This window comes from Macaca thibetana, chromosome 13 (assembly GCF_024542745.1).
Source record: "Macaca thibetana thibetana isolate TM-01 chromosome 13, ASM2454274v1, whole genome shotgun sequence".
NCBI lineage: Eukaryota > Metazoa > Chordata > Mammalia > Primates > Cercopithecidae > Macaca > Macaca thibetana.
In genome coordinates, this window is record NC_065590.1 from 101,416,158 (window position 1) to 101,430,603 (window position 14,446).

Sequence of the window (14,446 nt, forward strand, 5' to 3'; positions counted from 1 at the left end):
TCACTCCTAGATTTACTGGGAGAAGATCAATGTTTCAACATTTTGTTTTCTTAAAAATTATAACAGTGACATTTTAACCAAAGGTGTCAATAAATTTATTACATTTTAGAAAAAAAATCTCTTTAAGAAAAACACCACATCACTGAAAGGTAAATTGTATAGCAAATAGTACAAGGAGTCCCAATGGGGGAATTTGACACATATTGAGGATCTATTAGTGTTCACTGCAAGGACCTTCTTTGCTAGATAAAAATTCTACAGGGTCTATGTTTTGTTTCCTTCAAAAGGTATAAAAAGAAAATCCTACCAAGATGAAAGACATTCAAAAATATTCTGAAATGAGGTCAAAACATTGAATAAATGATATAACTATTAGAAAAAGTTGCCATAGACAGGTCTGATATTTGTTCTTTGGTTTGTAGTGGAAATTGACATAACCAAGAACCTAAGAGTGGTTGTGTTAATTGCGCACTTTGAGATTTTTTTTAGAATACAACACAAACATTTCTACAAAACCAAATTTAATATGCAACACACACTCACCATGTAAACACATCTTTTAAAAAATCTGATAATTATTCCAAGGATCACTTACAGGCTTTCATAAAAGCATTTTATATCAAGAATCTCAATACAGAATGATTTCTATGTCAAAATACATTTACACTGTAAATTGTTTATAGGAAAAAAAGGACACCAAGGAATGGAGTTTGCTGGCATTGAATACAATAGCAGCAACTGCCCCTGATATTTTCCCTTCGTTTTCTACTTCAAACGTTTCTGACAAAACATGTTAATCTACCCCTCTACACTTTGTGGTTTTATTGGCTCTATCGGCCAGTTTAATATATCGAGATGTGATCACCATACGCATTCCCACTGTCAGCAGCTCTCCAACCTGCCCAGAAAACTCACTTTCCGTGGGCTTCCTCCTGCCGAGGCTGACAGCCGCGCTGGGTGCTGAGACATCAGGAATCTTCAAGCCTGTCCCTAACATCTGGTTTGAGACAACATTTTCAGAATTAAACAGCAGTTATCAAATGCAAAACTAGAAAAAAGTCACATAAAAACCACAAGTGAAGATTGATCACACAATTTTATTAGAGTCTTTTGAACAAATGTAATCCTCTGTGAAAAACTCTTGCAAAAGAGACATTGGAGTGTACTATTTTCAACCCTGAGCATTAACACTGCATACCAAGGGGGGGTGGGTCAAGAAGCTGGTTCGATTGAAGCACAAGCACAAGCCACTGATATTCTCTATGTGATCAGGTTTTTACAAAAAAATACATAGTTTTCAATAAATAATGCTTAATTTTACAACTTTGATACAGCAATGTCATACACCGTTTCAACACACTACACTCTGCATGCTAGATAGTCTACGAGAAGACGAAACTTTGCCATGCATTTTCTTTCCCCCCTAGTGCTATCAAACACTTCATCCTCCAGCGCACTGCCTCAGGTAGCTTTACCCTCTCTCTGTTTCACAGCAACAGGTCGTGCGCTGGCATGCAAACTCTAAAAAAGGTCCCCCCCACAAACCACTCAGACTTCTACACAAAAGGGTTTTTCAGCTTTTCTGCTCCCAAACCTGGAGTGGCTAAGAAAGTAAGTTTCATGTGGCCTTGGAAAATACACACTTGTTAACAGTGTCATGCTGAAAACTGCTCTAAAACATCAGGTGGTTCTGTCCTGGTGGCCGTCACGAAGCATTATGGGATGCCATAACCACTAGGAGTCCCAAACCGGAAAAAATAGGCCTCCGTTTTAAAACAGTCAATTCAAAAAAAGGTGTCACAGAACAAATGCAAAAGACTCTTAAACCCACAACATATGTACAAGAGTAAAAGTAGACAAAATGGGAAATTAATGAGAATGGCGTATAACGGTTCTCCCCATGTGATTCAAGGGAGGAGGCATACTGTTTTTGAACAAAAGCTGGATGAAGAAAAATGTGACAGAGGGCCCTTTGTCAATATCTATTTGATCAAAATTCTTTATATGATAAATTACTTCCAATTGTTCTGCTTTTTTTTCTGGAAGGGGAAATGTAATGTGTCTAAGAAAGTAAGACAAGTATTGTATTAAAGAAATCTCTTCGAGGAGCCTAGAGGAAATCCTATTTTTTATGCCTTTTTAAAGTTTTTGTCATATTGCTTTATTTAGTCATTTTCACAGCAGAGAAAATCGAGTCTACGTGACTACATAAAAGAAGTTTGATCAAACAGTGAGACGGGAGCCTCCACATATGCACATCCAGGTTGCTTAAATTCACCAATTGCTCGTTGGAAACCACATCTCAACTCGATCATATTGCTTTTAGTGGTTTGTTTCTCTGTAGAGAAGTTCTCTGTTTGCAACTGCAGGCAACTAGAAGTTCCCAAATCATTTAAAACAGTCCTATCTGTGCACTGGCAGAGGTGCTAGATCTTGTACGAATATCTCTACCCAATAGAGTTATTACTTTTATACACGGAACATTATGAACTTGTGTCTCCCTTTGTAAGCCGTTTTATACTTTCTGCACTTTTGTGCTTTTATTGAGTATAAAAATAGGTCTCCTTTAAAATTCTGTTTATTTTAAGTTCACTAAAAAACTACTTGTTTGTGAAATTCTCTTATAAACTCACTGCATCCACATGGAACAGATAAAACTAATTAGGCAGCTAATGGATATAGGTAGTGTTAAATAAATACAATGAAAAAAATGAAGATACGGTAGGAATCAAGGGGAAAAAAAAGCCAGCAGTAAGTAAAATGGAAGAGAGCTCAGTTTCATGAATTTCGTTTCATCTTTATTGTGGTTAAAAACGTAGGCTCCACAAGAAGGGGCAAAAAACAAAACTGAACAAAAAAAATCCTGAGTTGTTATCAAAGAGCAGAATTTTCCAGATCATCAAATAAAAGGGGATGTTGTAGAATAAATCAAATAGAATGAACAGTGAGAAAGAACCAATAATAAAAATAAGCCAAATCTCAGAAAAGTATGTCAAGAGTTACATGGAGACGGTAACTTTGGGAACTTGTAAATTCCTGTGTTAGGATAGGTAAGGCTCATTCTCGTTATCCTCACAGGCTTAGGCTATACAAAGGGTATTTGAAACTGACATTCCTAATGGAAATTTTATAAAATTTGGCCCTTAGAATAACTGAGAAATATCCTGAAAAAATCTTCCCTGAAACTGTAATAAAGAAAGTTTCTTATCTACTGATAAAATTGACAACTCAGTAAACTATTTTCGCTGGTCTTCCTACATAAGAAAAAAGCACAAATATATTTGCCTCAGAAATCTGTTAAAAGCAGGGAACCACACAGTAAAAGAGTATAAAGATTCTATAAATGGGAGAGTCCAAGAAAACCTCTCTCAAAGTGTCCACAAGGATACATATGCCCATTAGAAGAAAAGTAAGAATATACACATTATTAACCATATCAGAGAATAAGAAAGTTAAGATTGATATAATATATTTATATTGAATGACTACTTTAAAATAGAGCAACTTATTTGCCTTATTTCTCAAATTCCTTGGGCAAAAGTCACTTAAATTCTGAAGTAAAAAACAAATGTAAATTTCTTGTACTGTACTAGTATCAGATGATTATGATTTCAACTCCCAGAGAAAAATAAGTGTTGTCTTTTGAGTCTTTTTCTTTCACGAAAAAAACAACTAAATCACCCTGACTGCTACATTTATGCATATTTAAATCACTTCCCCTTGATTAACATTAAAAAGAAACATCTCTGCCCAAAAGAGTTGTCATGATTTCTTTCTCTAGCTAAAGGATAATCATTCTACAAATAATTTGCCCAGTGTCTGTAGTCATTCATAACATACATAATATTTGCAAAGCACAGTTTAAGTACACTGCCTTTTATTAGCATTTTTTTTAAATAAAAGGGATGCATATCAGAGTGTAAGAACTGGAAATTACTTCCACAGTTTAAAGAATTAATAAGAGAATGCTGGTTCAATTTCTTAAAGATGGAAAGCTTACCAAAATGCCATCAGAGTCTGTGAACTACTTATAATAAACAGCAGGATCCCCACTGGCTAGGCTGCCGTGCACACAGCGCCCACCCCCCACCCCCAGATTACCATTTTAAGATATTCTGTCAATGCTTAGTTAAAAATAAGACTTACTTAAGAGACCAACAAAAAAAAAATCAATTAAACTTTTATTGAAGACTATCCAGTGGCAAGAATACCTTGTATATTATATTATGTTTTAGACATTCAAAAAAGAATTCATGAATTCATTAAGATGATTTTCACAATGCACTCATCAAAACAGCCTTAAATATTGTTAAAAAGCGCATTGAAGCGCCTGTCCTGAGTTCTAACAGGTTTTAAATTTAGGTTGCCAACCAATTACTTTTATTTTTCTATCAAGTTAGGCCACATGGCTTTAAAAAAAAAAAATCTTGACTATCTCTTCCCATTCTGAGGCCAAATTATTACTTTACTAATTTACTTAAAGTTTCCACTTCAACACAGAAAATGTCCAAGATTCATCTATGATTAAAACATAAAATACATGCCAAGTTTTCAGGTTTTCAAAATACATAGATCAGCCTATCAATGGGTTTACGTTGTCAACAAGTTTCGGAACTGCAGCAGAGGGCTGCCACGTAAAATCACCAGCACGGAGCAAGTGTCAATTGTAAACCGCTGGTTTAATTATTCGTGGCTAAAATAAATGTACCACCAAAGGCTGCATTAGTCTACATGTTGAGGGGGTGAGGGGTAAGGTAAACAACTCCAGAAATCCAGTTCTATATTGAGAACCTGGTTAACGCCATCAGCCCCTTCTTTTCCCAAGTGTACTACTGAAATCTGATGGTTTATCGAAAGGAAAAAGCCACAGAAAAGAAACCTGTCCATCCGCAGCAAAAGCTTGCTGGCTTCGCATCCCAGGGGTGGGGGCTGGGGAGGAGGCTCGCCCAGAGCGGGAGGCTGGGGGGCGGGTGAGAGGCCCGAGTTCGCAGTCGGGGGGCCGGGGGTGAGGAGGTGGTAAGATCTAGTAAGGCAAAAGCAAGCGGGAGGGGAGGAGGGAAGGGCGCTGGGGCCCCTTTGGCCTAGCAGCTGCAGTTACTGTGCGGACGCTTCCATTCGGTCTCGCCAAATCTCAGTAAAAATGGAAGGCCAAACCTCGGTCAATCATTTCAGTAGGTGAAAGAGTCGTGGTGATTTTGCAGCGAGTTTCAATTAGCCACTGCAAACCTCCCCCGCTGCAGGCGCCGCAGCTCAAGAGGCTGAACTCCGGGGCTGGCACGCTGGGCCCCGAGCAGCCTCCCAGCCTCCCTCCTCCCAGCCCCAGCGGAAAGAGGCGGCGGAGGCTCAGAAGGGGGGCGGGAGCCCGGGGCGCGCGTGCCCGGCCGCGATCGCCTGCCCTGGCCTGCCGCGAGGGCTCGGGGACACAGGCCGGTCAGGAAAAATGGTGGGGAGCGAGGGGGTGTGGACAGGCAAAAGGTGCTCAGCGAGCAGGGAGAGCCAGCGGGATGGGTCGCGCCCGCGCCGCCGCCCGAGCCCCCAAGAGGCTCCTGGAGAACAATCGAGATGGGGATCCACCTTTGTTGCGGCGGCCCCCGGGGAGCTGATTCCTGGGCAGCCCCTGAGCCGGCGCGCGGGGAGGGCGTGGTGAGGGCCCGGGGTGCGCGGGTGCGGCGGCCGCCTGCTTCCCGGGTTTGCTTTCTTCCTCTCACCCCGCAGCCCCGAGGCTTCCCTCCGCGGCCCGCGGGCCCGGGACGCCAGCGCTGGAGTCTCCACGCGCCTCCAGGGCCCGCGGCGGGGCGCGCCCAGGAGCACGCGGTGGCGAGGCAAGAAGAGCCAGGCACCGGGACGCGGAGCGGCAGGGCTCTCTGCCTTTTGCGTCCCGGGTGACCGCCCAGGCGCCCTCTGCCAACCCCTGCTCCCCGCGCCCTCACCAGTGGTTCGGCCCTCCCCGGCACCCCGGAGGCCGCGACTCGGATCGCACAGAGGCCGTGCCATGTTCCTCGGGGTGCCCTTGGCCAGCCTGCCGCGTCCTCCCCCCACTCCCACCTCCCTCCCGCTCCCAGCCTGGGTCCCGCCGCGCCCCGCGCTCCCTGCCTCCCCGCACCGTCCTCCTTCCCTCCGACAGCTCCACGGCCCCGGGGGACAGAAGGAAACAGACACCGACCACTTCTCTTCCCCTTCCCCCTTCACCGCTAGAGGTCAAAAACTGCGCCGCGTTCTCCGCCAACAACCAGCTCTGAGCACACGCGAAGATGCAGCGTTAAAAATAAAGAACAGAAAAAATTCAAATCTGGAAACGGCTGTCCCCACCCTTTGAGAGGCGGGGATAGAAGTGCCCCGAGCGCTCGCTGCCCAGGGCGGCTGTCACCGCGAGGTTCAGCGGGGACGCGGCCCGCCGCAGAGAACACACAAGCCCCAGCTAACAGGACCCCGACCAAGCGAGCTGGCAATCCAGGCCCCTCCATCCGCCCCTCCCCGGCCAGCTCCGAGCCTCCGCGCTGCCCGCCCGCCAGGGTGGGTGGGGAGAAGAGGCAGGGAGTGGAGGAGGTGAGAAAGGAAATGGGGAGCTGGAGATGGAAAGGGAGGGCAGAGAGAAAGAACACCCTTCCCCTGTCTTTCACAACCAGCGGAAGAGGTAAAAGAAATCAGCCTGCCAATTGAACACTTTTCAGCCTAACCCCCTAAATGTAGAATTCTCTCCTGCCACCTCCCCCCATCCGCGCACACAACAGCCTCACCACCGAATGCTCTGCGACAACGGGACCTCCAGTTTGACTTCCATAGAGACTATTGGCGATGCGAGTTTCTATCAGTTCCAGCTGATTTATTAAAATTGTCAAGATACAGACTTCCAGCACAAAAAAAAAAAAAAAAAAAAAAAAAAAAAAAAAACAGGCAATGATGTCGACAGTGCATTGAGTCTGCTTTGCCACCATTTGCTACAAAATATGCAGATGGTCTGTACTTTATTTAGATTATATTGCACAAAATGAGAAACTTTTTAAACTATGTGCCTTTTTTTTCTTTTTTGCTAAAAATCGAGAATCCAGTTTCAAACCTTCCATCTGGGGCCCCATCCACATCACAGCGTATGAGATACATAAAGTCCTACTATAGTACAGTACATATACAATCTTTAAACTAACAGCTCTGAGGTCTATATCACCATTTTCAATAAATCTTTACCTACAAATATTGAACAAATCTCTACTATAGCTGTACAAAAAAAAAGTTTGCTTTTTTTTTAAACCACAAGGCCTTTAGATGCAAGGATTATTTTAAAATTTTAATCCTTTTTAAACCAGGACATAACGTACCAACATACTTGCATGCTAAAAAACAGAGGAAAAAAAAAAAAGAAATCAAAAGGGAAGAAGTGCCTGAAAGTCTTACTGAAAAAACACAGCAAGAATGTTCCCTTTTCACTGTACAAAAATACGCCTGAAAATATATTAATTTTTAAAAAAGACTGAGGTCTGTTATGTATCAAAAATGTTTCAATACCTTTTGTACTGAGGTCTAGGCTGTCTGGTATTCAATCAAGGAGGTATAAGGGAACAAGTTACAAAAAAAAAGTTGGCAAGTAGAAATCACATTTGTAAAACCATAAACAATTTGATCTGAAAAGTAAACTCTGATCTTAAGTCAGTTCACAGTTTTTTTTTTTTTTTGTAAGCGTTTGTACAGTCTGCATTTTTTCAAGCTCCCTGCAGTTTTGTTAAGAATCGGATGCATAGAAGACATCAGTTTTCTCCCTCCAAAAAAAAAAAAAAAAAAAAAAAAATTAAATTAACAAAAGTTGCAATGGTCCCTTTTTTTTTTTGTTAAAAAAAATCACCAGTTCCTTAAGTTCTCTTAAGAAAAAAAAAAAAAAAAAAAAAATCTCCACCAACTCCCTAGAGTAACAGTTGTGCTGCCAAAAGGGTCCTCTGCAGACGTCTTCCAGACTTCAAAGACCGACAAGCTTCAAACAGCGCCTTCCGGAGCGGGTCCTACCTCCCCTCCCCCGCCCCGCCCCCTCTGCCTTTGTTGTAATCACGAATTTCAGGAAAAAGAAATAGTAATTACAAAAACACATTTTTTGGGAAAAAAATCACAACTCCAGACTAGGTATGCAACTACCTTGAGACACGATAAAGGAAGGGAGGGGGGGACAAATAAAGGACAGGAAAAATGTTTAAAAACTACTCATTTCACTTTAACTCCACCAAAATTTTCATCATGTTTTCCAATTTCTTTGCGTCACGACATCTTATCAATATCATCAGCATCTTCTCTCCCCTCCACCCTACCACCGCCACCATCAACACCACCATCATCATCATCATTATCATCATCATCATCATCATCACCACTACAACTTCCTCCCAAGGAACCCAGCTCTGCACCCGCCGAGAGAAAGAGCGAGCAGCGGGCGCCCCTTTCAATACGTGAACACCAGGTCGGAGAAGTTCGCCTCCAGCCAGTCCCCCGCGATCATCTCGCTCAGCTCCGGCGTGCAGTAGTCGGGGAACTCGAAGTGGGAGCCTAGGCTGCCCTCGCTGAACGAATCCAAATCCTTATCCACCAGCGACAGGGACAGGTTCCCGGCCGCCGCGCCGCCCCCCAGCTGCTGCTCGCTGGCGCTGTGCGCGCTTTGGGAGAAATTCAAGCTCAGGTCGAACATCAGGTCGTCGGCGTCCTCGCCGCTGCTGCCGCTGCTGCTGCCGCTGCTGCTGGACGAGGAGGTGGACACGGAGCGCGAGGACCCGGGCGACAGCGCGGGCTGCGCGAGCGGCGGCGGGTGCTGCTTGGTGATGTTCTTGAAGCTGTAGTAGAGGCGGCTGCCGCCCCCGGCGCCCGAGGTCGCGCCGGCCCGCACCTCGTCGTAGAGGCTTGCGCCCTCGGGGGACTCCGCGGAGCTGCTCAGCGTGGGGCTGGCGGGCACTTTGGCGACGTTGTAGCGTCTCAGCAGCTGCGACGGCTGCTGCCCCGGCGGCTGCAGGAGCTGCTGGTGCGGCGGCTCCTCGTCCTCCTCGTCCGGCTCCTGCTTGATCTGCAGCTGCAGCTCGTCGTCGTCGTCGTCGTCGTCGTCGTCCTCATCCAGAAACACGCACTTGACCGTCTTGCCCGCGCCGCCGCCGCCCGCGCCGCTCACGCGCAGGCTGCCCAGCACGTAGTCGTCGCCCGCGCCCCCGTAGTCCCCGGCCTGGGCCGCCTTGCCCGCGCCGGCCTTGGCGCCGGCGGCCGCGGGGGCCTTGAGCTTGCCGCATTTCTTGCTGGAGCCCTTGGAGGTCTTGGCACCGCCCGCGCCGCCGCTCGCGCTCCCGCCGCCGCCGCCGGCCGCGCTCTTCTCCGGGCTCTGGCTGGCGCTGGGCTTGGCCGAGGGGTCCATTTTGGGCTTTTTCCGGGGCCGGTACTTGTAGTCGGGGTAGTCGGCCATGTGCTTGAGTCGCAGCCGCTCCGCCTCCCGGATGAACGGGATCTTCTCGCTGTCCTTCAGCATTTTCCAGCGCTTGCCCAGCCTCTTGGAGATCTCGGCGTTGTGCATGTCTGGAGACTGCTCCATGATCTTCCTGCGTTCGATCTTGGACCACACCATGAAAGCGTTCATCGGCCGCTTGATGTGGCCCGACGCCGTCTTGCACCAGTCTGGGTCGCTCTCGTCCAGGGCCACCGGGCTGCAAGCCATGAATTCGCCCTCCTCCGTGTCCAGCGCCTCCCGGGGCAGGTTGCTCTCCGCTTCCAAGCTCTCCGCCTGCTGCACCATGATCCGCTGCGGGGCTGGACGCTCCAACCCGGGCCACTGGGTCTCGTGCGGAGGTCCCCCTCCCCCTCCCACCCCTCCACCTTCCTGGGCAAGTTGCAAAGTCCTCGGCACCCTGCTTTCGCGGCTCCCCCCCTCCCCCCCGCCCCCCCTTCCAGGCTGCACACAGCGGCTGCGGTGGCTTCGGCGGCGACGGCCGCCGGCGCGCTGGGAGCTGCGGTCGCGACAGGAGAGGCGGTGGCGACGGCGGTCGAGGCAGCCCGGGACCCCTCTCTCCGGCTCGTGGCTCCCACCGCAAGAGCCGGACCCCGAGCTCTCCCAGGCGCGCGCGCTCCTTCTGCAAAAAGTTGAGGTCTCTCTCTCAACTAGTTATCACGGTGTCATATGGGTGACATCACTCCCCCGGCTAGCCAATGGCTGGGGGCCGGCTCCGCCCATCTCCCTTTATTAACTCGGAGGCCCCGCCCCTCCACCCCGCCCTCCGGGCTGCTTTTGCAAAGATGGGGGTGGGGGGGAGAGGAGGCATGTCTAGAAATATGTTATTTTTAAAAAATCCGCGTGTGTGCACAGATGCGCCTCTCCCCGGGATGCTCGGAAGCGGCGCGCGGCACCACGGGGAGCGTGCGGCCAGGGGCGAACCGGGCTGGTCCGGGCGCCGGCGCGAACCGAGGACTGGGTCCCGGGAGAGGCCCCGCGCGCCTTTGTGCCCAGTCCCCGGGAGGCCCGACGGCGACAGCGGACGGCGCGCGCTCACTCCCCGTGTGCACACACTCGGGAACGCGCCCAGCCTGAGACTGCGGCCTCTGCCCGGCTCGGAGTCCGCCGCGCCCGGCCTGCCCCGGGGTGGGCGCAGCTGCTCCCCGGCGAGTCCCCCGCGGGGCTCGGCCGCTCCCCGGCGTCCCGGCCCCGAGCCCGCCCGGTAGCCCCGCGGCGGCCCTGGCCGACGGAAGGTGGCGCTTGAAGACAACAACCTTCCCGGCACGTGGCTTCTGCTCTCCTTTTCCCTTTCTCCCTTTTTGTAAGGCAAAGAAATCAATTTAAAGCTCGAGAGGCGGTGAGCTCCCTCCCCCGTTTGCATTTTTCTGTTTTGTCCTTTTTCTCCGTCTGTTTTCCCTCCTCGGTGGTGTTTGGGGACGCGGCTGTGCGGGTTGGGTTGCGCCGCGCCCCCGCGAGCCCCGCCCCGGGCGGGGGCCGGAGTAACGGTCTGCGGGGCCCTCGGGTTCAAGCTGGCCACTCCCAGGGCTGGCTCCGGAGCGGGGTCTGGGTCCCGCAGGCTCCGGCACGCCCGCGCCCCGCCCGGCGTCCCCGCGAGGGGCCCGGCGCCCTCCTTCCCTTCTCCCTCTGCTCCCCGCTCCTCCTCTCCCCGCCCCCTCCTCCCCTCCTCTCCCCGCCCCTCCGCCGCTCCTTTCTCCTTCCCAGGCCTCCTCTTCCTCTTTGTCCTTCCCCCATCCTCGGTCGCCAGCGCTTCTCCGGCAGCCTCGTCCTGAAATCGTGCGATTGTGAGCTAGAAGCCGTCTGGGTCACTCACAAACCAAAGAGAAAAATAAGGTGCACTCGAGTTTCCAGTCTAAATATTTCCCCTGGAGGTGGAAAGGTGCGCTGGCGGCCCGGGAGCCGCGACCGGGGGCGCGCTGGGCCCCACAGAGCAGCCGCGGACCCCGGCGATCGCGCCGTGTTCGTCTCCTTTGTGTTTCTTTATTGAGTCCCTGCTACCTCTACGGATATTCGGGGGGCAATTAAAGAAAACCGCCGCTTCCTAGGTATTGTCTGTCGCCATCCTCGCCTTCTCCACACCCCCCAGCGCTGGGTATCTGGGAACTTTGAGCAGTTCTTAAGACACTGCCCGGATCCCTTCACCAGATAAATCAGCCGTGTAGGACTGGGAAAACTATCCAAATTTTCTTCCTTTCAGGTGCCCTCCTGCAAATAATACTACATTCCTTAAGTATTGGATCTTCTCTGAGGACCCTAATATCATAAAATAATACCATGTTTTCATTATTTGAAAAAATTACCGCCATCGCGATAACTCATTCCCGCCCCCGTCCCCCACTTCCCCTACTCTTTATCCTAAAGAAAGACACTGCATTCAATACTTGGAATATTCAGACCAATTTAAATCTTGGTAATGCTGGCAATTTATTCTTTTCAGGGCCATAGGAATCAAAAGAATTTACAGTCATTCATACTGGGTGACTTAAAGTCTGGAGATGTCTAAAATCCAAGGCAGTGTGTGAAAATTCATCTTCACTCCCGCACGGCGAGCACTAGGTCTTGTTTTTCTCTTACCTCACACGTTTTTCAGCTATTGGGAACACCACGGGAGGGAGGGTGGGGTGGAGCACAAGGTGAATCTACACCCACCTCCCCACAACTGCAGGGCAAATCCACACTCTAAAAGGGATTGTTTCAGCTCAGCTTCATTATTTGCTTGCAAAGTGTGAGGGCACCTACCATTTTGGCCTCGGAAAGAGAATGCATTCGAAAATCTTTGGCAAATTCCATATTTATTTGCTATCTTCATGCTATAGCAAAAATCATGCTTAGCTTTAAAATGAGAGTGATCTGAATAGAGTGGGAGTGAAAATAAAAGATTTTATTCTCATAGTGCTGCGATCTTTTTAGAGGAAATAAAAGTTAAAATCTGCTCTTTCGAACAAGAAACGTAATTTCTGTTCAAGGCAACATGAGCCATTTGTTGAAGAAGATAAAGCAAAGATTGGGGTTGCTAAAGCAGGCACTGAAGGCGGCACAGGCGGGTACTACAGCTGAATCCCCCTGTAATATAGGAGAGGCCAGGCAATTTTCACAAAAGATTAACTAGATTGCTATTTTGTAGCATGGACTCACTCCACATATTTAATGTTGTTAGACTTAGTCGAGCGAGGAATGAAAAAAATAATAATCTGTATACTTTATTTTTTGCTCCCTAAGGGAAAATTTTTAAGTAAATATAACATTTTAAAAAAATATGGGAACATGTCTGAGAGTATACATGCTTCTTACAGGAATAATAGTTACTTCTGAAAACAGGTGTTTGCCACGTTAACAGTAACCAACTATTTAGAGGAATTTTAGGCTACCAAATAGAAAATATGGCCTTTAATAATGCACCTCTTGAAAATCAAATTTAGTAAAATGGAAATATGTCTACTGCTTTTTAAACCACTGAATGTATATCATAACTAGGATCATTTGTTATCTTTTTAGAGCCAATATTCACTTCATTGTTGTGTGTCTATCTGTCTATGTACTTATTTATAAGCAAGATATGTAGTTTGTTTATTAACCATAAACATGTTGGATACATAATGTTCAGAGTCTTAAGAGTCACATCTGATTAGAGTCACAAATGACTCTATTTTTACTGAGATTTTTATCTTTTCATAATTCCATCTTTATAAAGAAAACTTCACGTAAAAGGACTATAACATAAAGAGATATTTCATGATATCTCTTAAAATTATAACACAGCCAGAGTAAGAATTGTCCCTTTTTCTTAGGTAAGAAGCATTTTTCTAAGCAAATAATATGCTAAAAATATCACTGGGTAAATATTTGACTTATTTGATTGATTGAACACTATTTTTAGAAGCATTCCAACCACATGCATTCCCCATCTCTGAAATGAAGTTATAAGGTAGGATCCTTTCCTTTTTTCTCCCTTTACCTATTCTCCTGAAACGAGTTCACTCCTCATTGTTAGCTATATCTATTTATCTCAGTTTCAGCCCTAAATCCTGAATTTGGATCTGGGTATCTTCTGTCTACTGGACATTCCTTCTTAAGTGTTCCTTAGACCTGGTAATTAGTATAGATAGAACAATCCTACCTTGAATACACACACACACACACACACACACACACACACACAATGAACCAGTGGATATTGTTACCCTGTTTGGTTCATCAGAACATGCTTCAGTAGCTAAAATAATGTTGTTAATCTTTTCACTCATTTATTCTCTGAATTACCCACTAGAGAGTGTGATCCATTAAAGCCAGAGCAGTTGGGCAGTACAGCACAGGGCAGCAGCTTTGAAATTTATTTTGATCATGACCTATTTTATAAAACACCTTTTTACATCATGACCCAGTGCTCATGCTATACACATATAAAGCAGAAACCAAAGTGTCACAAATCAATATCTCTCTTTTATGTGCAATTCGCACTGTTTTTTATTCTATTCTATGCCATTCCATTTCTTTAAATGCTAGTTAAAACCCACTGAATTGCACTATTAATGAGGCACCACTGAAGTTTGAGAAACACTGGCTTAGGTGTTCAGAGTTATGGCTCTGAAGCATTCTGCCTCGGATTGAAAATTCTGGTTCCAATCTCTTTTCTTTTTCCCCTGGTGGCTCTCATCATGTAGCGCTTGACTTTTAGTTATCAATGCCCAGAGAATTCCACAAACGTACTGCCTCCAAAATTCATGTCTTTTCAAACTATTCATATGAGATGTATATTCTGTTTTTTAAATAGACTTTATTTTCTAGAGCAGTTTGAGGTTCACAGCAAACATGCATGGAAAGTACAGAGCCTTCCACATAGTCTCTATCCCCACACATACACAACCACCCCCACTGTCAATATGCCCCACTACAGTGGTACGTTTCTTATGATCAGTGCATCCACATTGACACATCATAATCATCCAATGTGCATAGTTCACATTAGGCTCACTCTTGGTGTTGTAC

The 14,446-nt window shown here is 47.1% G+C and overlaps 1 protein-coding gene and 1 long non-coding RNA gene across 2 annotated transcripts in view; both read right to left on the reverse strand.

Annotated features, from left to right (window-relative positions):
- Window positions 1-14,446, reverse strand: part of LOC126933484 (uncharacterized) — a 451,653-nt gene that overhangs the window by 42,487 nt on the left and 394,720 nt on the right. Inside the window, exon 2 of the long non-coding RNA XR_007718635.1 lies at window positions 6,738-6,786. This is a non-coding gene — a long non-coding RNA (uncharacterized LOC126933484). The remainder of the gene's footprint in view (window positions 1-6,737; window positions 6,787-14,446) is intronic.
- On the reverse strand, window positions 1,078-9,876 carry SOX11 (SRY-box transcription factor 11). The gene has a single exon (XM_050753235.1). The coding sequence runs from the start codon at window positions 9,746-9,748 to the stop codon at window positions 8,423-8,425; it is 1,326 nt and encodes a 441-aa protein (XP_050609192.1). The 5' UTR covers window positions 9,749-9,876; the 3' UTR covers window positions 1,078-8,422.

Bases quoted from the DNA above. Each gene is read 5' to 3' on its own strand.
- SOX11 (XM_050753235.1), bottom strand. From the start codon at position 9,748: ATGGTGCAGCAGGCGGAGAGCTTGGAAGCGGAGAGCAACCTGCCCCGG.